Consider the following 27233-nt stretch of genomic DNA (forward strand, 5'->3'; position numbering starts at 1 on the left):
GAAATTTGGAAGTTTGCGTTTTTCACTTTTGGACCGCCAGCGACCATGGGTAAAAATCCAAATTTCTGATGGCAGAGACAATGAAAATACTTTGAAAAAAAGGGATCATAGCAAAATGATACAACAGTACAAATGGTGTGAGAGCAAACGTTTACTGTTCAAGTGCAGTCATCAAGGTTAGATAACAAACGCACTTATGAAGCGGTCATTTGGTTGATGACTATCCATGAGTTAACACATTTTGTTAATTCCAAAGGATGCCCAGTCGACACAGGCCCAGATAACGAGTACGTAAACGAGAATTCCACAGGAGTTGATCAAGGACTTATTACTGTGCCATCACCAGATCCTATATTGAACATCTTCTGACACCACACTTCGAGGCTCGTGAATATCTGACGTCACACTTCGAGGCTCGTGAATATCTGACGTCACACTTCGAGGCTAACGCCAGAGAGTGGCCACAAGGGCCCAATTTCAGAGAGCTGCTAAGCACCAACATTTGTTTAACATGACATTTGTTCCTTGATAAAAACAGGAATGCCATCCAAATTTCCAGTCTTTGCATGTTGCTTCTTACTGGTATTCAGCTGTTGTTTGCTAGTCCTGAAAATCACGTGGAAATTTGGTTGTCTACTACTACGTCAATCCCCGTCCATAATCACCTTTCACCTCAATCATTTCACATACGCAGTCAAATGCAAGTGCATGTAGTACACACAACATATTTATGCAGACCGAAAGTATAAAACTTTCCATATTCTGTGTGTTGATTAGTCCGAGGTGATGTTAGTCAGCTGCACTCAAGAGTTCTAAAAGAGAAGTGAACAAACTGGATCGGACCAAAGTCACGCTGGCCAGCAGCAGATATGCATGAAACTATGACATTTGTTCCTTGATAAAAACAGGAATGCCATCCAAATTTCCAGTCTTTGCATGTTGCTTCTTACTGGTATTCAGCTGTTGTTTGCTAGTCCTGAAAATCACGTGGAAATTTGGTTGTCATTCCTGTACTTAGCAGAGCTATGAAATTGGGCCCAGCCTACTACGTCAATCCCCGTCCATAATCACCTTTCACCTCAATCATTTCACATACGCAGTCAAATGCAAGTGCATGTAGTACACACAACATATTTATGCAGACCGAAAGTATAAAACTTTCCATATTCTGTGTGTTGATTAGTCCGAGGTGATGTTAGTCAGCTGCACTCAAGAGTTCTAAAAGAGAAGTGAACAAACTGGATCGGACCAAAGTCACGCTGGCCAGCAGCAGATATGCATGAAACTAAGGAAATTTCTGATTATGAGGTTGTCATTTTGGTCACCGATATAGTGTGGGGTCAATGAGGAATCGTGTGGATGGAAAGTGTGATGGGTGGTCTAGGGTGGTCGTCAGAGGATGAGGCAGGTCAGGACCGGGCCATGGGGTAGCGATGGGATATGGGGAAAGAATTGGTGATCCATGTGGAACAATTATGGTCAGAATCTTAGCTTAAAGCCACTGGACACTTTCGGTAAACAGTATTATCCAAAGGCCCACACTTCGTGTATCACAACTGATATAAAAAATAACAAACCTGTGAAAATTTAGGCTCAATCGGTCATCGGAGTCGGGAGAAAATAACGGGGAAAACCCACCCTTGTTTCCGCACGTTTTGCCGTGTCATGACATGATTGTGTTTAAAATAAATCCGTAATTCTCGACAACGAGAATTGATAATTGTTTCTCAAAAAGTAAAGCATTTTATGGAATAATATTTCAAAAGAAGTCTTTCACCATTACCTTCTGTAAACCCTGTAAGTTATTTGTAAATCTGTGAACTTTTTTTCCTTTTTTTCTTTTCCGAAAGCGTATAATGGCTTTAAAAAGACAATGAGCTAGCTGTATCCGATAGTGCCCTTACTCCATCGAGTCCGTACCAAAATAGTACCGATGATGGAAGCACCGTTATCGTATCGAACGCAGCCGATGGACATCACCTTGTCCGGATCCGTAAATTAGACCAGTTGAACCCGATGAGGCCGGGTCAAAAATGTGCAGCCGATACGGCTAGACTTCTGTTTACTTCAAATGCTTATTAGTAACACCCGTAGCAATACTGAACAGTCGCAGCCGTGTAGTAACCAATTACCTGACAGCATCATCAGTACATTCTTGGTTTGGGTGATTTAAAGTCACCTGGAATTATAATATGTACTTTTTTCAAACATTAGAGTATATATTTATGAACAATAAAATAGTTTTTTTGAGTAATTGTTTGTAACGATTGAAATGTTTAAAAATAGATAAAGTTGTTTGGGGGTGACCCCGCCTACCCCTTTTGTGACGTCTATCAATGTATATGCAAGTCCTCATCGTGAGTTTCTACGTTTCGAAACAAAGTTTTTTCTTGCATTTCCGGCAATGTCGTCCACGTGTATTGCTACTGGATGCAGCAAAACAACTAAAAGGTGGCGTCAGTTTGCAAGTGGTCCGTTTCAACGTCTTTCCAGCGATGTGCAGCAAACACTTCGAGCCGTCGGAACACACTACACATTTTGACATGAAGAAAAAAGTTATTTTCTAAAACATGACGCCATCCCAACAATGTTTCCAGCTAGTGGGAAGTCGAAGAAGGTACCCGAAAAAAAAGTGACGAACCTAAAGGAGTATTTGCCTAGTGTGAACAAAACCGGGTATTGTTTCAACATTGAGGGCATGTTTTTAGCTTGCGCCAAGCGTCACTATCTTGTGTTGGCACTGCATGCGATTCACCGTGCTGGGTAATCCGAGTGGACTGTCCGCACAGCAGCCTTACAGTGCGTGCAGTCTGCTCCGTGACCGTAGTTCTGTACGTAGGCATCATACCGATCGGGTACCCAGACGTAGTGTACGGGGCCAGACTACGCATTTTCTCTTCAAATATCGCGCCTCGATTGACGTCACGAACAGTGCCCTCGGTCCGGGCCTACTTTTAAATTTGTAGATAAAATGGAAACTAACTTTTTAGAATCTTAGTTAACTGTTTATTCATATTCCACTCATCAAAACATACATTTTAGTGACAAAAGCTTTATTTTGACAAAATACCACTTCCAGGTGACTTTAATGTCCCCAGACAGTGTTCGGCAATGTTTCTTTCCGACGTTAACAACGTTTACGGACGGTGGCCAAAGTACAGTTAGTATCGTATCCCACTTATAAGACGTTTCTTTATTTTGGGGCAATATGCAATCTATCGGCAACTTTCAGACAGTAAATCAATATCCTCAGATTTTGTCATGTAAACAAATCTGAATTGAAGAATGTATTTGTTATTATTTTATAAAATAATGCGATTCATAATATATTTAAACCACAGAACTATTGTATAACTAATTATTTAAGGTGGCATCATCACCTTTTAGTCTGCGTAATGCAGACTTTACAGGCAACATGACAAAGAAAAAGTAATTATAAAAGTTGCCTGTGAAAGTTTTAGTTTGGTGTCGTTGTGACAGTTGCAGAAAGACCTAGTGTTTATGTTAGAGTAAAAATGATTACCCTTTCACTATTTATATTTGCAAACAAGCTCTTCTTGCGCCCCTTAATTAATTTCTTAGGGAATCTTTTGTAGTAAACATAGCCTTGCTCAAGGCAGTCAAATTATTCACTCCGAGAAAAAGACCGCCGCTGTATAAAAACCCACCCGTATACACTGCTGAGCGTAAAATCGCACGACACGATGCCCCGTACACTATCCGCATGCGTCGGCCGTTAGGCATGCGGGTCGGCATCCGCATGCGGGTTAGTGGTACGAGTGCGGATGACTTGTGCACAGTAGTCGTACGGTGTGCGTTGAGCGATGTGACGGTGTATACGGTTGGGTCGTGCGGTGTGAATACACACAGTAAGCACAGTGGATACGGGTGGGTTTACAACGGCGTCTTTTCGGAGTGAATAATGCGACTGCTTATGAGCAAGGCTATAGTAAACAATGAACCCTCTTGAATGATCCTTGGTAATGTGTAGTGTGGTTTGTGTGTGTTGGGTGTGTAGTGTAAACTAGATCTCTGGTGTTTCTTGGTCATCCTTCAAATATGACGTAAGGCCGTTGGTCCCGTGCACATGAACAAATTTGTCCTGTTTAAATTGGATGCCTATTGCACCACAGCACCTTGCAAAATCATCTGTTATTCAGGAGATTGGGTGGAATCGTGACCAACTGGCCCAAAGCTCCAAATTTGGCAGGTATCATCTATGGCCGGGCCACAGAAATCAATTGTAGAAGGGGTGGCACCTGAAAATATTAAGGAAGGGTTTCATTTTTGCAATGAAGAAGATCATCTGAGCTATAGACAAACCCGTGACTCGGTGGTAATGAGGCTTGTCTGAACAGAATTTCCATGCACTTCTGCTCGAAATCCCAAGTTTAAAGGGAAGGATTCCCAGTCAGGTATGCTCATGCTTTTACATAGTGCGCTGTCTAACCACCGAAATATCTAAGATCTTCTTAAGTGTAACTGAGTTGTTTCCTCAAGCCATCATTGAAGACAAGAAGTGTATTTCTGTCGTCAGACTGCTCCCTAGTGTACACACCTGTGTACATGACATTTGGTATCATCTGTTTACCCCCATTTATTCATGTTTGTCTTGCGTGCATCGTCCCACCTTCGTTATCCCCGTAGTTATTGAGGGACTTCCATGTTATCCAGTCCTGCCTAGGGTAGCGGGTAGCTGTGCTTTAGTTGGGAGGGGGCAGCTTCTCTGGTGAATGCAGTGTGGCGATGATTCATTTGCAATTAAAAGAGGACTGGACAGGTGCTCAATATATTATCCACTAGTGAATACATAACAACTGAAATGGAAAAGCTTTAATATAAATTTAAATTGAATATGGCCATCGGTCAACATATTATTATTTAATATCGCCAAAGTATGATCCTAGCATTAGCTGTGTTAAATGGCAAGGGGCGTACTGTAACACCCCTTAAAGGCATGGACACTGTCGGTAATTGCTCAAATAATTGTTAGCATAAATACTTACTCGTTTAGCGATCAATGGCGAGATGTTGACGGTGTAAAACATTGTGACAAAACGGCTCCCTCTGAAGTAATGTAGTTTCGAGAGAAAGAAGTTATAAAAAAAATTAATTTTTATTTCATGAATTTGAGGTCTCAAATTCAAGCATCTGGAAGCACACAACTTCTAGTGACGAGAGGGTGTTATTTCTTTCATTATTATCTCGCAACTTCGAGGACTAATTGAGCTCAAATTTTCACAGGTTTGTAATTTTATACTTATGTTGAGATAGGGCCTACACCACGTGATGGTCTATGATAATTACCAACGTGTCCAGTGTTAGTTTGCGATTCATTTATGCTATCGAGTAATGTTATTAATTTCAATGTTACCTTGGTCGACTCAAGCTGAGTGAGATGTAAGTAATGATCGTGACCACACGCTCCCTCCCTCTAGCAGGATACACGAATGATAGCCGCAGCTACGATGGGCCTAGTTTTAGAGGATACCGCGGGGGGGGGGGAATGGGGGGTGGTAATTCCAGTATCCAGCATGTCACAAGGTGTTATACCTTTAAAGTTTCGTGAGCAGTAGCTCCATTGCGAGATGTGGTCCTTCTTTATTCACTTTTATATTATTATATAATGGAATGAAACGACATCGTGGAATCCATCAGCTCGTGAGAGTCGTCAGTGTATTCAAGCCTACAGTAATGACCTGTGCTCATCAATATGCAGGAGAAGGTTGTTTGGTACATGGGCGAACTGGTATAGCCCTGTAGGCGTACTGCGGTCACTCCAGTGCTTCATGCATTACCTCATGTACAATGGCCTTATACAAAATCTTATGGAATCCCAGCCAGGAGTTGTATTTGGTTAGAACATGGAGCAATCTAGTTTATTGCTCATTTGTTAAAATATGTGGACATTATGCGGGTCTTATTGTTGCAGTTCCACCTTTTTATTGATGTCCAGCTCGCTTTAAAGAAAAGCACTGCACTTTGATACATTGATAATGTATAACCTATGGCTATGTGAATATACGTCTACAACGCAATTGCTGGTTTGCAGGTAAGCGCTACATAACTCATTTTAAAGATATGTTTGTGGAACAAGTTGCTTTTTTTGTCTTGCTCTCCTTCTAAGGTGTATCAAAACATTTGAAAATAAATTCGTCATTTTGGAAAGGTTAGGCCTATCCGTCATTTGAAACAAATGTTAATTTTCGTGGAAAAATGAACTGCCTCCATACTTCAGGAAATGTGGCTGTATATGATTTATTGGTATTCCCACCATAGCTGTAACCTCTCTCGAGTCGTTATATGCAATCGCACGGAAGAGGCGTGTTTGTTTATGTCTTTCTATCTATTTATTTATCTATTGTTTATATTATTTATTTATTTTGTGCGGTTGCGCTGAACTTACGTTTTCAAAAATGCCTCATGAATTTGTACATGAAAACACGCAGGCTGTTATAGGATACCATAACCCTGAACGGATTACGGCATTTATTATCGTAGTGTTTAATGTGAGCAAAATCTAATGTATCAACAGATATGAAGAGTAACACAATGAAAGAAGGCAAAAGGTTGAACTAAATAACAAAAATGACATGTTATTTGTTTCCTTGCAACTTAGCTATTTGAGAGTCACTTTAGCATGATGTATGCCATAAATAATAGTTGTCACGTCGAGAACATGTGCGTTTTTACTTTAAAAAAATTCAAAGTGACGCCAAGAAGGACGAGGTGATATTATTGGTTACAACAATAATTTGAATTTTTATATGGTGTTAAGTTATTTTTTAGAAAATACCTTTAACCACTGTATGTGACTCAAAACGTTCCCCAATTAGGTGTTATTAAGTGTTTCTCACCCGATAAAAAAAAGTGCATCAAAACCTGTGAATATTGCATTTTTATTACGTTTCGCCTGTTTTTACCCAACGACACCAAGCAAATTAATGGTGTTTAACAAGGGATTGTTTGCCAACGTGCCAAAGCTGAGTTCAGTTCCAACAATTAGCATGCTGTTCGATGTGCCATAGAACATTTTTGGTAACTTATCTTACTTCAGAGGTCGCTTTTCGAATCTTATCTTGTGAGAATGTTCACCTGAGAGTGAATTTCAACCCGCGGTGACATTGACCCCAAACGTCAAATCACATTTCCCCACTGGATAGAACTACCTACGCAGTAAGACAGACTGTGGACCAGTCTTACCTCTTAGCCTTACTGGTTCACAATCGTGAATATGTCACATGTCACACACAAAACACATAAGTTATTATTAGACGACATGACCACATTAAACCCATTACAATGATTAGAATTAAACATCAGCTGACACAAAAGGAAAAAGATTACCTTTAAACTAACTTGTCCATCGTCTAAACATCAACATTTTAGTCAGTTTTAATACCTTTGTCATGAATCCTACCATAGCTTAGGGTTCGTTGGTCTTTTGGTCTACCGTGAATATCGATTGAGATCTAAGATTTCTGCCGGGTGTATCAGTTCACTAGACTTAGTGTTTATTTACATGATTGAAACTAGAGATTCTCATTGGTGGTACCGTATAGTGCTGTGGTCTCATTGGATATACGCAGCTATAACGTTACTTAGATGGATTAGGAGCCACGTACGGTCACCGACAGAGAAAAACATCATTGGCCTATTTCGTATCTCACTGGTTTGCTTACGATTTCTATGTTAACAGAGGCTTTGACCAAGATTGGTTATGTGCAGACACTTTTTTTTCAAAAGTTCTTGTTGATTGACTTTGGAAATATAGCCGTATATATATTCCTTAGCCCTATGTCTAATATAACCTGAAGGTTTCGTTAGATAATACTTTCTGAACATCTACTTGAATTAAAAAGTAAGGCTTAAGATTGGAACACAAACATGTATGCATAAAATCTGATGGTTCACAATAATAAACGAATAGGCCTACTTATTATTTTGTTGGTACGCAATGAATGGCACCCACAATGGCGGCAATGTTAGACGCGTGGTGTGTGCGTTCTTCGTCTCAAATTATTTCCAAGTTTGTTTACAGTGGCGATATTTTTTCCCCAACTGCAGAAACCAGATTTCTGACAAACTCATAAATTAGTCAAAATGTCAAAAGTCCAGAGTTCAAATGAGGGGGTGTTAAGCACCGGGGCAACGGCAATGCCCCCCCCCCCCCCCCCCCCCAACGCACTCCCGTCAAGGACACTAGTATTTTATGTTTTATTTTTTACGTTTTCTTATACTGAATCGGTGTTAAATTTCTAGTTTTCTATAATCATTTACTAATTACGCTAATTGCCAAGACGGTGAATGGTCTGCACTCACGGATGCGTTTTCACGAACTGACGAATCTTTGCCCTATTGGTAGCGCATCGTGGTGTTTGGCATGATTTGTATTTGCACGAATTCGCACCCTGTGTGTGGTGAGTCTGATATGCTGGTTTTTTTTTTAATATTACCTATATACAACCGGCAAACAACTTTCTAACAAAGCATCAAAATAAAGAAGTACGTTGCTAGTCACGTTATTTAAAGTCACCTGGAAATATAATTTTGTTTTCTTTCAAACATAAGAGTATATGCTTACGAACAATAAAACAATTTTTTTAGTAATTGTTTGTCACGATTTATATGTATAAAAAATATATAAAGTTGTTTGGGGGCTGACTCCGCCTACCCCTTTTGTGACGTCAATCGAGGCAGACTTTGCCTGCAATGCGTATAGTAAACACACGTGCAAAGTACATGTACGTCCAAGTCGTGAGTTGGTACATTTCAAAAAGTGTTTTTCTGCATTCAGCAGCAATACACCTGGTCGGCATTGCCGGGAAAAAAAATTGCAATTGTGATTACTCTACGCATTACAGGCAAAGTCTGCCTCGATTGACGTCACGAACAGCGCCCTCTCGGGTCGGGGTCTACTCTTAAATTTGTAAATAACATAAGAACTGATTTTTTAAAACCTTAGTTAACTGTTTATTCACATTCCACTCATCAAAACACATATTAGTGACAAAAGCTTTATTTTTCAAAAATACCACTTCCAGGTGACTTTAACTCATACACTACCGTATCATTTGAACACATTATACGTTTTCAATTAAAAGACCGGCGATTTTGTGTTCTTCAAAATCTGAATAACTTCGTAAGCGTTTTTCTTATTTTGTTTCGTGAAAACGCCGACCACTGTACGTAATAATATTAATCAAAAAGGAACATTTATAAAGCGCCTTTCGCAAGGCATCAAAGCGCTTTACACTTATATTAAAAAAACAGCTGCATATAATAATACAACGAAAAAACACGTGCATGAAATCTTCCTACAAGCAGATAACCAAAATGCATACAAATGCTAAGCACATAAATATATCGCGCCAATCCACACATTTGAATAATTATTGTATGTTCAATTCCAGCTGGCAGACTATACACACCGTCTGATGTTGTATGTAAAGTTCAATTAATTTTGCCTACTACCTCTGACTTCAGCACAAAAAAATGCAACCTCGTTAAAAAGGTGTTGAAATGCATTGCTTTATAGGGTGCGTTCGATTAGCTTCCCATGGTCGACCCCGGTGTGTGGCGTTTTCTTTTTCCAGGACGAACGTGTGCAGATAATTACCCACGTTCGTCCTGGAATTAAAACCCGCCACACACCGGGGTCGACCCAGGGAAGCTAAACGAACGCACCCATAGCTTGGTATACACTTTCAAACCGATAGGGTCCATGGCTCGGGAAAGGTCCACAGTTGGAAAACGTATATAAAACCATTGGGAGCTGTTGCAAAATAAGTTTAGAATGTAAACAAAAAAGGGACAGGGAGGTTCACAGCTGCAGGCGTACACTACTCAGTGTGTGTGCGTATGTGTTGGTGGGTGACCGAAAATGGCAGAAAAGGGAACAAGAAAGGGACAAAGGAAAGAACAAAAGATGTATGTTACAGATTTTCTTTTATAAGATGGAAAGGAAAATACATTCGTAACACTGGCACAAACAGTAGGCTAAAAACTTAACATTTTGGCACAAAGTTGCGTTTTTGTAAATTCAATGTAACTTTTACCTTTGTTATTATAAACCAAGCTGTTTGGTTTAAACATATTAAAGAATAACGCGAAATGTCACAATATTGTCAGGACAATAAGCAGCTTGACACACTTTGGCCTTTCTGAATGTACGGTTTGGACGGGTTTCCTGTATGAGTGTACTTTCCAATTATCGTACGTAAGCAGATGGTGGGATTACTACATGTTGTAAGTGTATTAAAATGCCTTGGGCGTGTAGAATCAGGAGAAACATGCAGAATTCAAGTACGGGCCTTGTGTGCATTTCATTGGGACTGGATACTCTTACAACATACCAAAACAGTGCACTCGCATGAAAATAAACTGGCTCACCTCTAGGTCTGATCTAGGTTGGACTGGCTCACCTCGTTTTGGTCTGATCTGGGTTGGACTGGCTCACCTCTAGGTCTGATCTAGGTTGGACTGGGTCACCTCATTTTGGTCTGGTCTGGGTTGGACTGGCTCACCTCATTTTGGTCTGATCTAGGTTGGACTGGGTCACCTCTAGGTCTGGTCTGGGTTGGACTGGCTCACCTCATTTTGGTCTGGTCTGGGTTGGACTGGCTCACCTCTAGGTCTGATCTAGGTTGGACTGGCTCACCTCATTTTGGTCTGGTCTGGGTTGGACTGGCTCACCTCTAGGTCTGATCTGGGTTGGACTGGCTCACCTCTAGGTCTGATCGAGGTTGGACTGGCTCACCTTTTGGTCTGATCTAGGTTGGACTGGCTCACCTCTAGGTCTGATCTAGGTTGGACTGGCTCACTTTTGGTTTGACCTGGCTTGGACTGGCTCAACTCATTTTGGTCTGAACTAGGTTGGACTGGCTCACCTTTTTGTCTGATCTGGGTTGGACTGGCTCACCTTTTTGTCCGATCTAGGTTGGACTGGCTCACCTCATTTTGGTCTGATCTGGGTTGGACTGACTCACCTCTAGGTCTGATCTGGGTTGGACTGGCTCACCTCTTGGTCTGATCTAGGTTGGACTGGCTCACCTTTTGGTCTGATCTAGGTTGGACTGGCTCACCTCTAGGTCTGATCTAGGTTGGACTGGCTCACCTCATTTTGGTCTGATCTAGGTTGGACTGGCTCACCGCTAGGTCTGATCTGGGTTGGACTGGTTCACCTCATTTTGGTCTGGTCTGGGTTGGACTGGCTCACCTCTAGGTCTGATCTAGACTGGACTGGCTCACCTCATTTTGGTCTGATCTGAATTGGACTGGATCACCTTTTGGTCTGATCTGGATTGGACTGGCTCACCTCTATTTGGTCTGATCTTGGTTGGACTGGCTCACCTTTTTGTCCGATCAAGGTTGGACTGGCTCACCTCATTTTGGTCTGATCTGGGTTGGACTGGCTCACCTCTAGGTCTGATCTGGGTTGGACTGGCTCACCTCTAGGTCTGATCTAGGTTGGACTGGCTCACCTCATTTTGGTCTGGTCTGGGTTGGACTGGCTCACCTTTTGGTCTGGTCTAGGTTGGACTGGCTCACCTTTTGGTCTGATCTAGGTTGCACTGGCTCACCTCTAGGTCTGATCTAGGTTGGACTGGCTCACCTCATTTTGGTCTGATCTAGGTTGGACTGGCTCACCTTTTGGTCTGATCTAGGTTGGACTGGCTCACCTTTTGGTCTGGTCTAGGTTGGACTGCCTCACCTCTAGGTCTGATCTAGGTTGGACTGGCTCACCTCATTTTGGTCTGATCTAGATTGGACTGGCTCACCTCATTTTGGTCTGATCTGGCTTGGACTGGCTCACCTCATTTTGGTCTGATCTAGGTTGGAGTGGCTCACCTCATTTTGATCTAGGTTGGACTGGCTCACCTCATTTTGGTCTGATCTGGCTTGGACTGGCTCACCTCATTTTGGTCTGATCTAGGTTGGAGTGGCTCACCTCATTTTGGTCTGATCTAGGTTGGACTGGCTCACCTAATTTTGGTCTGATCTGGCTTGGACTGGCTCACCTTTTGGTCTGATCTGGCTTGGACTGGCCCACCTCATTTTGGTCTGATCTAGGTTGGAGTGGCTCACCTCATTTTGGTCTGATCTAGGTTGGACTGGCTCACCTAATTTTGGTCTGATCTGGCTTGGACTGGCTCACCTTTTGGTCTGATCTGGCTTGGACTGGCCCACCTCATTTTGGTCTGATCTGGGTTGGACTGGCTCACCTTTTGGTTTGATCTAGGTTGGAGTGGCTCACCTCATTTTGGTCTGATCTAGGTTGGACTGGCTGCAAGGTTTTAAACGGCAGTTTAAAAACGAGTCACTACTCTTTTGTTTAAACGACCACCTGTTTATAACCGGTGGTAGTCGGATACTACGCGCTAGGCGATACTTACGGGCGATTCGGGTGCTGTCGGTGAGTTGGCCGCGCTGTGTGTGAAAGGAAAACGAGAACGTCTTGCACCAAGACTACAACGCGCACGAACGGATCCGGAATAGAATTTCTGCTACACACATTCCCGCTAAAGTATAGCTGTTTGCCGTTTTCGAGCATTCTTCAAACAAAACAAAGGACACGTGATCATTTAGAACCAACAAGTAGTTCTTTGAACCAAAAAGTGGTTCTAATCACTTGGCTTTTGCGTTCAAACATTGCAAGGAATCAATTACTATGCACATACTTAATACATAACAATAACAATACAAAGGGTTTTTATATAGCGCCATTTCATTTGCGCTTTAGACAAACAATAGCAATGCAAATAATACAACAAATGAGCAATAAAGCAATAAACAGAAACTAAGGACAATTATGTTTTTTAAGTGCTTTCTTGAAAATAGGCAATGAATTAGAGGTGCGTATGGTGATGGGAAGATGGTTCCTCAGTCCTGGAGTGGCTTAGGAAAATGATTTATATGCAGCGGATTGAAGAGATTTGCTGCTTAGCTTATTTTCAACAAGATGGGTTTGGTCTGATGCTGAGCGAAGCCCAGAGCCCTAGTTTGAATGTGAACTCAGCGCCTTGAGTACCTTGTTTGGTAGATACGTGCGCTATATAAGACTTTGATATTATTTTTATTAACTTGAAAAGTGGCGCCTTCTTTGAAACAACTAGGCAAGTTCAACGGTCATTTCTGTGTGTGTTCCCATCCCTCATTTTGGGTTTAATTTACACTTAATTATTGACTTAAAAAAATGTGTACTCCAAACATCAATGCCGGGGGTGCTATACTGTTGACCTTCTCAACTATTATTGTGATGCGATTCAGGTTGAATAAAAATCATATAACCTTTAATTTCAGTCATTTTCAGGTGGGGGAAATTATAAGCCCTGTATCTTCCGTCAGATAATTTGACTGTAATGAAAAAACTGGCAAATTGTTTATTTTGAACTACGGCATAGTTTTAAGTGTTGAATAGATCTTCTCCACGTTTATCTTTGTAATTGAAGACTGTCTCAATGCACACTGGCGTTTCACTTTAATCTGATAACTACAGGGAAATTTAATTTACTGATGGTGTTTGCCGGTATTCATTTACAATTGGGCTGTGTGCTTTGTGTCTTAAAAGAAGAACCAAGTGGTTTGCTTGGGGTTGGTTGATTGTGTATACGTTTCTCCCTGGGGTTAAGGATTAGTGACCACCTCAGGAAACTGTATCAGCGGTGTTCTTTTCACGTCCTCTTCTATCAGTAGCATGTTTTGTCACCTATTCGCGTCTCGGGGGTTTACCGGAAAAGAAAATGAAAACGAAGTGCGGTACTCTGATTACAGGTAGGACGGAATCCAAATACAGTGCACATTGTGCATCCCTTCAGTTTCCGATGCACCTCTTCATTGTCACAACAACGCGCAATAAGAAACGGGCAAGAGCACATCAGTCCGCAACGCCTTGATTTAATACAAGTCAGGGTCTTACCGGACTACGGAAGCCGAACAGTGCTTACAAAAGGTCAAACATTTCTACACTGGCACGTGGATATTTTGATGTTCCCTTTATCTTTCTGACGCCCTGAGGCCAAATCATAAAAACCTACCTGATGGCCGCCACATAATAATCTAATAATATGGCGGGTGCCATAATCTCTCTGACGGCCACCAAAATAATATTCTATCTGGCGGCCGCTTACTTCCATCTAGCGGCCACAACATAATTCTGTGATCCGAAAAAGTACACGAATTCTTGTATATCTTGCGGTCGCCACATGATCTATCAAGCAACAGCCACAGAATAACTATCTGACAGCCGCCACGTGATAATCGCTCTGACGACCGTTATAAAATAATCGCTCTGGCGGACGCTATAAAATAATCTATCTGGCGGGCCGCTATCGCTGCAGCCACCAACCGCCTTGTTCTCTACAAAACATTGGGCTGCAAGCACCTCGGTAAAAATACATTGGTTAATGCATTGTTGGCAATAATATTGGTGGAGATGGTTTTAAAGCTTACGACGAACTTGGCACAAGCATACAAACAGTGGTGTGAACATGTGATCGTTGGCAGTGATATTGCTTCATAAATTAATTACAACCTCATGCCCAAGCTATTTCTTATGTTGGTACAAGGTGATGGGCACGATCAAGTGGTGGTACATCATCACCCCAAGTAGACTGATGGACGAGTCGTTAATGGTCTGCCGCAGTGAGATCTTCGAGTTGTGGCGTTGCTTTCGCGAGATCACTGCTCGCGCGCGAACCTGGTTGCCGATTTGACCGTACGTGAGAGCAGGAATCTCGCGGGGCAAGCAGTCTCGCGAGAATACCGCTGGAATCGCAGGGAGATTCTGAACGCTTTCACCGCGACAAAAAATGTACATTCGTCTTTGTAGCACATCACGTGACTGGTTCTCGATGGTTCGCGACCAATACAATTTACAATATATTACCGCGGTCAATTTGACACGTCAAAAGATAAAAAAAAAAGGAAAATACTCAATCTCGTTGTTCAGAATGGTGATCGATCTCCCCGCGCAACCCCCCTCCCCCCGCCCGCGCTGCTCGCTAAAACCTCTGGGGCGATTTCGCAGTTGTAACCAATAACTGTTTGGGTTGAATTGGCCATTTGTTAATCACTAACCGATGGCCGAAACAGTTATTGGTAACAGCCGCCGAAGTGCAGCCCCTGTAGGGCTCATTAAAATGGCACATTTTAATTAGGCCTGTGGTCGATCCACTCTACGGGCAAGTATGACCCAGCAGCGCGTACTATGGGGAAATGGTACGTCGAAATCGATCACCCATTGGAACAAGCCCGCTATAAACACGTAATCAGCCCTTATTTCACTGGGACCACCGGGCTCATCCAAGACCGCTGGGATATTATCTACAACTGTTTGTTCATGATGTAGAGATGTTAGCAACGATTGTAAAAGTCGACACGTTGAATCTGGACAGTACAACGTGTAAACACGATATAATTATGATTATAATCAAGCATGGAGGCTCAATGGATCGTGGAAACGATCTTTTATACCAAGTTGAGAAGAATGTTGAGATGAAGCCCTATGCACAAGGCAAGGAATTACAACGACTGTTTGCAGAGAGTTACTGATGATTAATTATTTCATAAACAGGAATCCAATGTTCCAACACGCACGTCTACCTCGAGCCTTTGGCTAAAGGATTGGACCGAGGCGAACTATGGACAGCACGCCATATAGTATCGAATCCTGCCGTTGGTCTACGATCTCGCCGCGACGTTTTTCAGATTGCCTTGCTCGACCATCATAGCCCAAGGAGCGTGTTTTGGCGGCCATGAGCGGTGGGAAAAAAGTTCGTGGCGTAAAATTCGCTGACCGAAACAATGTTCGAGAGCTACGCGAAAACTGGTTGGTAACAAAAACAGTTAATTGCTAAAGATCTTTTGAAAATTAATGTTCTTAAAAGATACAGACTTAATTATGTTGCAAGTACTGGAACTTACTCTTTGTAATTTCTTCAACAGTATTTAACTGCTATGCTCCAGGCTAGTGCATTTTAAAAAGGAATTCCATTGATGTTCGGGGTAGATTTAGAGTGCGCCATCTTGAAACCAAGCCTATAAAAACCGACACAAAAAGTCGGATACCGTTTGGTTTTAACAGCCTGCTCTTCATCAGATCGCGGTTCAACCAGACGCGCGAAACTCAAACATGTTGCTGGTTGGGGTCCCACCAAAACACAACCCTGTTATGTGTAAATTATCCAATAGGGCCTAATTTGGATATTTAGCCGATCCACACGTGCACGCTCAAAATGGTAGCCCGGAAAAAGACATGAAGTCATTCAGCAACCGTCCCCTCTTGTTCTTCATTGATTTGGTGGCATGTCATGCACAGTGCTATGTCTAAAAACGAAAAGATGAATTGCACATTATAAAGCGTCATCGATGGGGGTGTCCAAGATCTACCTGCCGGAGATGCTGTCCCCTTACGTGGGCTTTGGGGGATGTTTCAAAAGAGGACGCTATCTCAATATCAGAAGTGTAGACAGTTCGCCATATGGAGGAACAAAATCTTCGGTGGGAGGGGGGGGGGGGTGAATCTCCTGACACACCGGCCTTTCACACGTGCACGTTTCATCGAGATGGCGGTCAATGACGTCATGTGCAATCCAACTGCCATATACAAATCGTGTTTCAAACTACATGGGCCACAGGATGAGGATCAAATCTAAAGAATGTTAACATGTAAATAAATGATTATTCCTCCATGATTGTACGTGGCATGAACATGCTGTAAATGTGCTTGTACACCTCGCTTGCGTCTTCGTATGCTTGGTTGCGCGCGCCCGAGCTAGAAAGTAAAACCCGTCCATTATAATGCTATAAGAGGCCTCATCATTTCATGTGCCCCCCCCCCCCCCCCCACCATACGACGAACTTCTTCTGATAAGGTACAACGTCACAGAGACAGTATCTCCTATGATAAACTGTCTCTTGTAACATTCTGTCCGCCTTGCTCAACGGAGATTATGTCCAACAGAAAATGTGTCATCAGGCATGAGCGTACTTATGGAACTTCAGTGGGCCATTTTTGGTAGGTTTGACACATCTTTTCACCCTATATACCACCAATTTGTGGCAAAAAAACCCACATTTTATTCGAAGACGCGTACTATTGTACCAATGTGGGCCCAAAATAATTAAACATTGCAGCTTTACCTTGAGAATATTTGTTTTCAATGTTACGATCTTTCATTGTTTCTTTAGATTTGTATTCCTTGCAAATTGCTAATGAGGCATAATAACGGTTTAATATGGTATCTTTGCAAATATTTGCGATGTCGCAAATATCTTTGCAAATATTTGCGATGTCGCAAATATCTTTGCAAATATCTTTGCAAATATTTGTGATGTCGCAAATATTTTTGCAGATATTTGCGATGTCGCAAATATCTTTGCAAATATCTTTGCAAATATTTGTGATGTCGCATACTCCGTCGCATAGTTTGCATATTTGTGTCCGATATTTTTTCAAGAGCCTAGAAGTTTTTTTGGGTTCCAGCCTTCATTCCGTTACTATGTACACAGCGCAGCGGTAACACAGGCCGGCTAAGGAAGTTGAGTCAAAAGAGAGCGCCAAACCCAAACAACTCTTTAGGCTCTTGAAAAAATTCTCGCCACAAATATGCAAACTATGCGACAAAGTATGCGACAAGGTATGCATTTTTGATAGATTTGACACATAATAAAGATATTTGCAAAGATGTTTGCGACATCGCAAATATTTGCAAAGATATGCGCAAAGATATTTGCGACATCGCAAATATCTGCAAAGATATTTGCGACATCGCAAATATCTGCAAAGATATTTGCGACATCGCAAATATTTGCAAAGATATTTGCAAACATATTTGCGATGTGCGATGTCCCTTCAGGGCCACCATGTTGCAAACAATAAACATTCACGAACTTTACCAAATATTGTTCTCGTAATCATCGGTTAGGTCTTCAAGGACAAAAACAAATACATTTAATTTACCCAAATTTTAAGGTGACAACCGGAAGTTCATTGAGAAATTCACAATGAGCTTTGATGAGCTCTATAGAGCAACATGTGGCTTCATCGAAGATTGTTCTTTATGTAATAAAATTAAGCAAAACTTATATTACATTTTGTAGACATGGCTTGTTGATCATTATTTTGTTTTTAAAATAAAACAGTTATGACGCCATCCTTACCAAAACCGATTCAACACACTTTGATTCCCATTCATAAATACATTTTTGGTTAAAAGGCGTAATAAAGTAAGAAACTCTGTAAAACTTATCCGTTTCCGAGTGCCTGAGCTCTGTTTCCACCTCCGTACATGTACGATGTCCCTACGCGTGTGTTTTCCGGTTCCGTTCGTGCGCATGCGCGTATATTCTTGGTGCATGATTCGCTGGTTTTCCTTACTATCACACACACAGTGCGGCCAACTCACCGACAGCGCCTGCATCGCCCGTAACAAGAAACGTCTTGCATCAAGACTAGCGCGGACAACCGGTTATAAACACTGGTCATTATCAACGGTTTAAACACCCCCACTTGACGCGCTCTCCACCAATAAGAATAGCGAAACTGTCTGATGTATTTATGAATGCTCTACAATCCTACAGTCCGTGTTTATTTTCTTCAAAGAAATCTACCAAATTTACATTGGTGTTCTAATTCACATAGATCATATTTATTAACGTATGCGCGGGACACGCGTTTGTTCAATTTTTAGTGTGAGGTCATTCTTTAATAGCCCTATGTCCTTTTCGAAAACCGTGTGCTTGCATGGTATTTCGCATCTGATTGTGTGGTTATAACAATGCCATGTGCCTTTTGATGGTAAAACTCAACAGGTAGATAGACCGAGCATCTCGAGTAAGACATTCCAATGAGACTGTAATTACGTGTAAAACAATCCTTTACGATGCCATCAATATCGCGCATACTATGTGTTATCCGCAGGAAGTGCAGGACTTATCGATTCGTTGGCAGCAGATCGAAGATTACAGGGTGCATTCTCCTGTGTGATATCATGTGGAATAAACACTAGGCGAAGGAAGTCGCGGCTACCACTATGTTGCGGCCGAAATGGAGGGGAGTCTCATTATTTATTAATGACATACATAGAGTAAAGTAACTTAACCCCAGTGGGTCTGATGTCAGTAGTGTTAGGGCTTATTGCAACGGTGTGATATCAGCAGCGCTCGGTACAACACCCTACTGGTACTGCCGTACTGATACGGATTTGGTGATTCTACATAACTTAATGTTCTGTTTGAAACATCAGCTTAACTTGTATAGCAGACGTTTTGTTTATGTAATGTCTTGACACGAAGGAGGAGGAGGAGTCAGGTTAGTAATAATATACCAAATCATATGTTGCTCACATTGTTGGTTTGCGTGCGTTGTTTTATTATTCCGTCAAGATGGCAAATCGGTCATGGCAGCCGAAAGTACGGATACAGCCCGGTTTATACTTCTTGCGAATGAGATACGAAATTTGCAGCGAATTTTTAGCAGGAGTCGAGCACTTTTTAACCGATTCGAAGTTATTCGTAGCAAAGTTGTGACGTCAAAATTCGTATCGCATTCGCATGAAGTATTTACCGTGCTTAATATTCTCGTTCAATGACTATTTACCACGCTATAAATGCTTCGTAATTTGGGGTAAAAAAACAAAACGGTAAACAAATGCTCCGTGGTTAATTTATAGGTACTTTGGGGAAGTTGTTTACGACGAGAATGCTGTGCAATCCTGTTGTAGCGTGTTTTTTACCATTTACATGTACTTTTAATATTTGTACACTTCTGAATTTTTTCGTAATTGTCGATTAAAAAATCAGACCCCGACCTCAAACTAAAAACACTTCTGCCGTTGACGGCGTGCGTCAAAATGAACTGCTTTAACGTCATGTTTTGGGGTTTTCTTACCTCCACACTGCAACGAAGCGGCTATACAAATTGCAGCTACCAACTATGGCGTAAAATATAAGTTTTCAAAGGCATTGTACACTATTGGTAATTACTCAAAATAATTATTAGTGTGACCCCTCTGACTGTATTCAAGATTGACGTGACACGGCTGTTCAGTTGTTAGCTTTCCAGTATTTTATTTACACTCATGAATCTGTTGACGAAGATAAATACGGTGTGATGAGATCTTCGTCTAAGGATCTTATGAACTTTTACAATAATAATTATGAATATTAAATTAACACTAATAAATAAACAAACAGTTCTCCCTGCGGTTCACGCCATAATTCTAGGCGTCGTCCGCCATCTTGGAAATCAAAGGAAAATATAAACTAACCGTAAGCTGGATCCAAAACAGAGCTTACTTAATAAATGCACTCAAGATATATTTACACTAAAGGGACTGACTTGTCCAGATGTAATTTACAAAACGAATACATAACTTGTCTTAAGGCATGAACATGAACTAAGGGTAACTCTCGTTTGACTCCGTTATACATGGCAAACGAGTCAATAAATCAAAGATTTAAACAGTAAATATATACAACTAAGACTATGACGGTAAACGGAACATAATGAATGATTTAGTTAAACAATATTAACGCAAAAGGTAAGCATTAAACAATATAAAACATAATTACCTGTTGACGAAGATAAATACGGTGTGATGAGATCTTCGTCTAAGGATCTTATGAACTGAAAGCCCGCGAAAATGAGATCGCTGGAGGGCGCTATATGGAGGTATTACGTAAGAGGGTGAAGTTAAATAAAAAATAGACTGTGGGCATATGTAATAGTTCATGACCGTCACATTAGCATAAAAACCTTACTTAGAAATGGGGAGCTGTTGATAGTATAAAACATTGTGAGAAACAACTCCCTCTGAAAGACAGTGGACAGTTGGTGTATCTCAACATATGCATAAAATAACAAACCTGTGAAAATTTGAGCTCAATCGGTCGTCGAATTTGCGAGATAATAATGAAAGCAAAAAAAACCTTGTGTCACGAAGTTGTGTGTTTTCTGATGCTTGATTTCGAGACCTCAAATTCTAAACTTGAGGTCTCGAAAACAAATTCGTGGAAAATTACTTCTTTCTCGAAAACTACGTCACTTCAGAGGGAGCTGTTTCTCACAATGTTTTATACCATCAACCTCTCCCCATTACTCGTAATCAAGTAAGGTTTTATGATGATGGTGACATCTTGAAGGTAGAATGTCGTCTTCCAGACCCTGAAAATGCAATAATATTTCCCAAGATAGTTTTATCTTGGGTTCTCTACTTTTTTAAGGACGGTATCGGGAAGTGGACATCATCGTCATCCCGGGATAATTTATCTTTGGAAGTCGACATCATAATTTCCATGATGTCATCATTCAAAGATAAAGTCGACATGCGAGATGACACGTGTTTATCTGTTGAGATTGAGTAGTTACCAAAACGTGTCAAGTGCATACCAGTGAATATACCTGGCGGCCTTACACTTTCGTTAACAGTGACGTCCTGGATATCAGGGTCATTTGCGGAGCAGAAAATTTTCAAAGCTTCATCATCTAAAATGTTACCTTCAAGAAACCACTAATTTCAACAGATTCACATTCCATGGCAGCAAACATTTTTCTGCGGTAGGTTTTGGTCATCATATATCCCTCACAAATCCGTAGTTTTCGTGAAAAAATGCAGCTCCCAGTTTTGATTTGAGTTATAAAGGGTTGACGAATTCCCGCCCCTAGAAATGGGCCTCAATGTAGGTGCGGTGTACAGCACAGAGGTCGAGTCCTGTATAGGGCTAACCAGTGAACACCTAAGACCGCTGGCTTTATTTTGTCTATTATATATAGTACTCAAACAGTTTACCTTTTAACATTAATTTGACAGTTCTTCCCGTAGTTTTTATTTATTTACTTATTGTTTTATTTATTTGTTTGTTTATTCATTCATTTTACAGATATGCCCCAACGAATAATACATCATTTCAGGGAGGTAGAAAAGTGATGCATTTGTTTAGAAGATGAATGCAGTGATGATTTCGTCAGGAGTGACTGTGCAGAGCCTGGACGGCAACGCGAGTGCAGGATATTATACACAAATAAGCACTGAGATTGTATGGGAAGAAAAAAGTGTCACTCAATCGCTAGTGACAAATGATGAGTGGAATGTAACATCCCCATCCGTATCAAATGACACAGCAGTTGAGTTCAACGTGTCCCACATGGTCCTGACAAGTTCAGCTCTTCTTCTTATCAATTTGGCTGTTATCATTGGAAATATTCTGGTATTGTTGGCTGTTTACTTTGAACGAGCTCTGCGAACAGTTACCAACTACTTCATCGTCAACTTGGCAATAGCCGATTTGCTTCTTGGTACTCTTGTACTACCCTTTTCAAGTGCCTTTGAAGTCATTCACTATTGGCCATTCGGAGACGTTTTTTGTGACATCTGGGCCGCGGTAGATGTTTTGTGTTGCACGGCCTCAATTAACAGCTTATGTTGCATAAGTGTCGACCGTTATATAGGAGTTACGCGGCCCCTAAAGCACAGACTTATAATGACGCCAAAAAGAGCAATAGCGATCAATATTTTCGTTTGGTTTATTTCATTTGGTATTGCAGTTGGACCCTTGTTCGGATGGAGACCCGTCAAAACATCTCAGTTAGAGTGTCCATTGTCGGACTCCGTAGGTTATGTTTTCTTTTCCGTGGCTGGATCATTTTACATACCTTCTGCCGTCATAATAGTTCTGTATTTTCGTATTTATCGTGCAGTTTCACACGAAACTAAATCTATTCAAAACAAGGCCCGCAAAAGACAGAATGGAGATCTTGATAATGGTCGTATTATACTTCGCATCCATGTGGGGAATAATTTGCAATCTTCAGGAAAATGTAGTATACGGTCACATGATTATTCTTCCAGTACTTCGAGGTCACGGAATTTATCTCAAAGAACGGCAACTTTCAACCGAGAAAAGAAGGTAGCCAAGACACTCGGGATTGTGGTTAGTGTCTTCATCATCTGCTGGTTACCATTCTTCTTCTTGCTACCGTTAAGTAAGTTTTCATTGTCATTTTTGTCAGTTCATTGTCAGTTATATATAATGCGATTGAAACATAAAATATACCATCTTTGTTGTTCAACTACTTACTCATTATTCAGCCGTCGTACTCTTTACCCCCGTTTCAATCCCCGCCCATATACCGATGTGTGCCCCTTCCTCTCAAATCAACGTCCCATTATAGACTTGATTCAAGTCCCTCCCCTTCTCGTGTGCGAGGTCCCTAAGCATATATTGCGCCAACTAGCAAACAAGCCATATAGCAGTGCGCCATCAGCGTCAAAATGTATCTATTGAGGTGCGATCATAGAGCTTATGGGTGCGTTCGTTTAGCTGCTCTGGGTCATCCCGGTCTGCCCTGGTGCGGTCGAATAGCTTTTGAGGTCATTCCAGGGGCTCACCCAGGTCAGCTCGCAGTGCCCTGCTTGTGGAGTGGGTCACTTGGGGGCTGGCCCTCAGTTTGCGAGAGAGCAGTGATCTCGCGAGAGCACTATCTCAGCGCGTGGGGCCGATTTAACGACTTGTCCACAAGCCTACTACGAGAGCGGCGACTGGTTGTTGGTTTAGCACCCATATATAGGGTGCGTTTGATTAGCCTGAACATCTAAATTCACACTTCGAGGCTTGTGAATATCGCCAGAGACCTGCCTCGAGACCGGCGTGTATATTCACCGTTGACCTACCCTCATTTCACATGGGTGCGTTCGTTTAGCTTCCCTGGGTCGACCCCGGTGTGTGGCGGTTTTTTTCACCAGGACGAACGTGGGTAATTATCTGCAAACTTCGTCCTGAAAAAAAAAACACACACCGGGGTCGACCCAGGGAAGCTAAACGAACGCACCCACTGAGGGTGCGTTCGATGGGTCTACCCCGCGGTGCTCACTCGGGTGCGCCCCTATAGCAAGAGCTAATCGAACAATCATACTCGCCCTCTCGTGGTAACGTTATGCACCTCGGGTCACCCCAAGTGACCCAACCCACTCCACAAGCAGGGCACTGGGGGCTGACCCGGGTGAGCCCCTGATGGAATGACGTCAAAGCTATTTGAAAATACCGGGGGCAGACCGGGGTCGACCAAGGGGAGCTAACTGAACGCACCTAGAGGTATATACGCAGTCAAATTATATTGCGGGCGTGGCATCACTGGGTGCGTTCGATTAGCTGCACTGGGTCGACCCCGGTCTGCCCGGTACGGTACGTTCGAATAGCTTTGACGTCATTCCAGGGGCTCACCTGGGTCAGCCCCCAGTGCCCTGCTTGTGGAGTGGGTCACTTGGGGGTGACCCGAGGTGCAATGACTTCACCACGAGAGGGGGCGAGTGTGATCGTTCGATTAGCTTTTGTCAGGGGCTCACCTGAGTGAGCACCGTGGGGTAGACCCAGGGAGCTAATCAAACGCACACTGTCACTGCACGTTTATCAATGATATCATTGTATCCAATTGAATCACTCGATCTAGCGGCAGGGACCTACTGCCTTTCTTTGCGGATAAATCTGGCCCGGTGCGCTCGATTACGTTTGACGTCATTCCAGGGGCTCACCCCGGTCAGCCCCAAGTGCTGAGCAGCTCTATGAAATTGGGCCCTGCTAGTGGAACGCATCACTTGGGGCTGGCCCGATGGGTACATGACGTCACCACGATAGGGCGAGTGATCGTTCGATCATAGACCTTTTCGCAAATACCATTGCGTAAGCGCAGACTGTTTTATGAGGTGCATTGTGGAATATGATCAAATTTGATCACCAGCTAGACCACAATGCAAAATAGACTTGGCCCCTGTCTTTATCCGCTAGGTACTTGCTATTCAGATCCAGTGATTCAATTGGATACAATGATGTCATTGAGAAATGCAGTGGCATCACGGACCAATCAAAACACAGACATCGAATGCTTACGGTCGTATGCCAGGGCCCAATTTCACTAAACCCCCTAAAACCAATTCTGGATCAATCCTTGACGATGCTGGTGATTATAAAGATGAAACGCCGTCTGAGCATTTACTTTGCAGAAGTATAAGGATACGAGGCTATAAATCGAGTTGTTCTTTAGATGCAGTTACCAATAGCAAAACAAATGATGCATAAAAACTTGAAATATGCCTTTAAAAATATTCCAACATCTGAGAGGGGGGCACATCACCCCCCTCAGACTCCCTAGATTGCACCAGAGAGCATCTACGGCCTAAAAAATGTCCAGAAGAAAAGCATTAATTTGTAACCGTTTGTTATAAAATGCATATATGGTGGAAAGATGTTTTAAAAGTAGAATACAATGATCCACACAAATTTGCCTCGAAATTGCGTGGTTTTCGTTTTGCTTTGCGAACTTACACGGTCGGCCATTTATGCGAGTCAAAAACTTGACTCCCATAAATGGCCGACCGTGTTTGTCGTCGAGGTACAAAGAAAACCACGCAAGTTCGAGGCGTATTTGTGTGGATAATTGTATTACATCTTTCTAATAATAAGTGGGCTGTGATGGCGACACTGATTATACTTTGATATTGAAAGAACAATACGCCCAATACAAACATATCCGAAAGGATCTTTATATCATGAAATGTAGGAATCGTTAAATGTAGGATCACTACACCCAAAATCCTGCATATTTTACAAATAATATAGTGCTATTATTTGTTGTTTTCTTGACAGCTTCCGTGTGTAGCAGTTGTAAGGTTCCTCAAGTCGTCTTTACCTTCTTCTTTTGGCTAGGATATTGTAACAGCTGTGTTAATCCCGTCATTTATGCAATGTCCAATTTGACATTTCGAAGAGCCTTTAGGAAAATCCTAACATGTTGGTTTTGTAGAGACCATCATCCGCTTATACGAAGGTCTTATGGCTCAAGACGTTGCTCCAACTTGTCTCGTCTTACCTCCAGTACCCCCATGTCCAGTCCGCTGGTGACAAACCGTCGGAAGAGATTGATTCGAGACACGTCACTTGATACGTCACTGCTTCCACGTGGATATCGACCAAGGAGAATACCTGCTCCATGCGATAATGTAAATAACCATGAGATGGATTCCTGTAGAGGTGGTACCGTACACGACATTATGGCCACAACACCTGCCATTGCTAATTCAAGTGATGTTCCAAAGATGGCAAGCGACATAGTGTCAACCACTGGCAGTGAATCAACGATAGGAAACAACATTCGAATAACCGATAACACAATCAAACCAGATGACAAACTGCTTCTTCATCAAATACATTCCGAGAAAGTCGACATGGAAACCATCATTTCAAGCAATAATGTATTTAACGATGTATACGGGCCACTAGAAAACAACATTCCATTCGAGCCAGACAAACCCAAAAGCCAAATTAAACAACAATCAGATCCTATAGATTATCAACCAGGAATCGTTGGTAAAAGCGAAGCATTTACATCGAACAGTTTGATAAATAATACATTGTCTCGTGGAATACTGAATTCTAGAGAGACTCCAGTCTGAATGTTGTGTATACCATTACAAGTCATATCGATCATAGTAGGCTACTCTGCTATATTATTATTCGGCGCCCTTAAAGAGACTGGTAAAAACAATTGAACAGGTAAAAACAGAAACATTGGAGGCATTTGGAGATGAAGAAGTTGAACATTTTGTGGGGACAAGCGTTTCGTGGAACGAAATGTTATTTCGTTATACCTCGAGAAAATTTAATCGGTAGGCCTAACTAAACGTAACGGAGCGCATGATGTGCTACTTGACGTTTCTGGGTTTATGAAAACTATACCTGTCAGAGTTCTCACAACTACATGTATATCACAATTACATGGTTTACAGAACATTTAACTAAAAATACTTGAATTGAATTGAATCAAGTTGCATTTCACTGTATTTCCCGTCAGGTCCAAACAGAAAACAGGTCCAAACAGAAAACAGGTCCAAACAAACTACACTCATAAACTGACTGATATACGGCATAACTCGGAAAGATACTCTACATTTAATTGACTAACCGAGGGCTCTGTAACCATACAATTATTTCCTGAGAACTTTCATTTCAAGAGACGACATAATTTGCTCGCTCAATCTATAATAATAATAATAATAATAATAATAATAATAATAATAATAATAATAATGATAATAATAATAATAATAATAATAATAATAATAATAATAATAATAATAATAATAATAATAATAATAATAATAATAATAATAATAATAATAATAATAATAATAATAATAATAATAATAATAATAATAATAATAATAATAATAATAATAATA

General features: G+C 41.6%; 1 protein-coding gene across 2 annotated transcripts; it reads left to right on the top strand.

Annotated features, from left to right (window-relative positions):
* Positions 1-6022: 6022 nt before the first annotated feature.
* On the top strand, positions 6023-27015 carry LOC117294690 (alpha-1A adrenergic receptor-like). Of its 2 annotated transcripts, none has more exons than XM_033777198.1 (3): positions 6023-6052; positions 21883-22984; positions 25642-27015. In XM_033777198.1, the coding sequence occupies exons 2-3, from the start codon at positions 21946-21948 to the stop codon at positions 26445-26447; spliced, it is 1845 nt and encodes a 614-aa protein (XP_033633089.1). In that variant the 5' UTR covers positions 6023-6052; positions 21883-21945; the 3' UTR covers positions 26448-27015. The 2 variants fall into 2 exon arrangements, with proteins under 2 accessions (XP_033633089.1, XP_033633090.1); XM_033777199.1 differs by lacking the exon at positions 6023-6052 and adding an exon at positions 19244-19312.
* The last annotated feature ends 218 nt before the right edge of the window (positions 27016-27233 follow it).

The sequence above is a fragment of the Asterias rubens genome, chromosome 9, assembly GCF_902459465.1.
Source record: "Asterias rubens chromosome 9, eAstRub1.3, whole genome shotgun sequence".
In the NCBI taxonomy this organism is placed as follows: Eukaryota; Metazoa; Echinodermata; class Asteroidea; order Forcipulatida; family Asteriidae; genus Asterias; species Asterias rubens.

Bases quoted from the DNA above. Each gene is read 5' to 3' on its own strand.
- LOC117294690 (XM_033777198.1), top strand. From the start codon at position 21,946: ATGAATGCAGTGATGATTTCGTCAGGAGTGACTGTGCAGAGCCTGGAC. The intron at 22,985-25,641 runs GTAAGTTTTCAT...TTTTCTTGACAG, and splicing joins CTTCTTCTTGCTACCGTTAA to CTTCCGTGTGTAGCAGTTGT.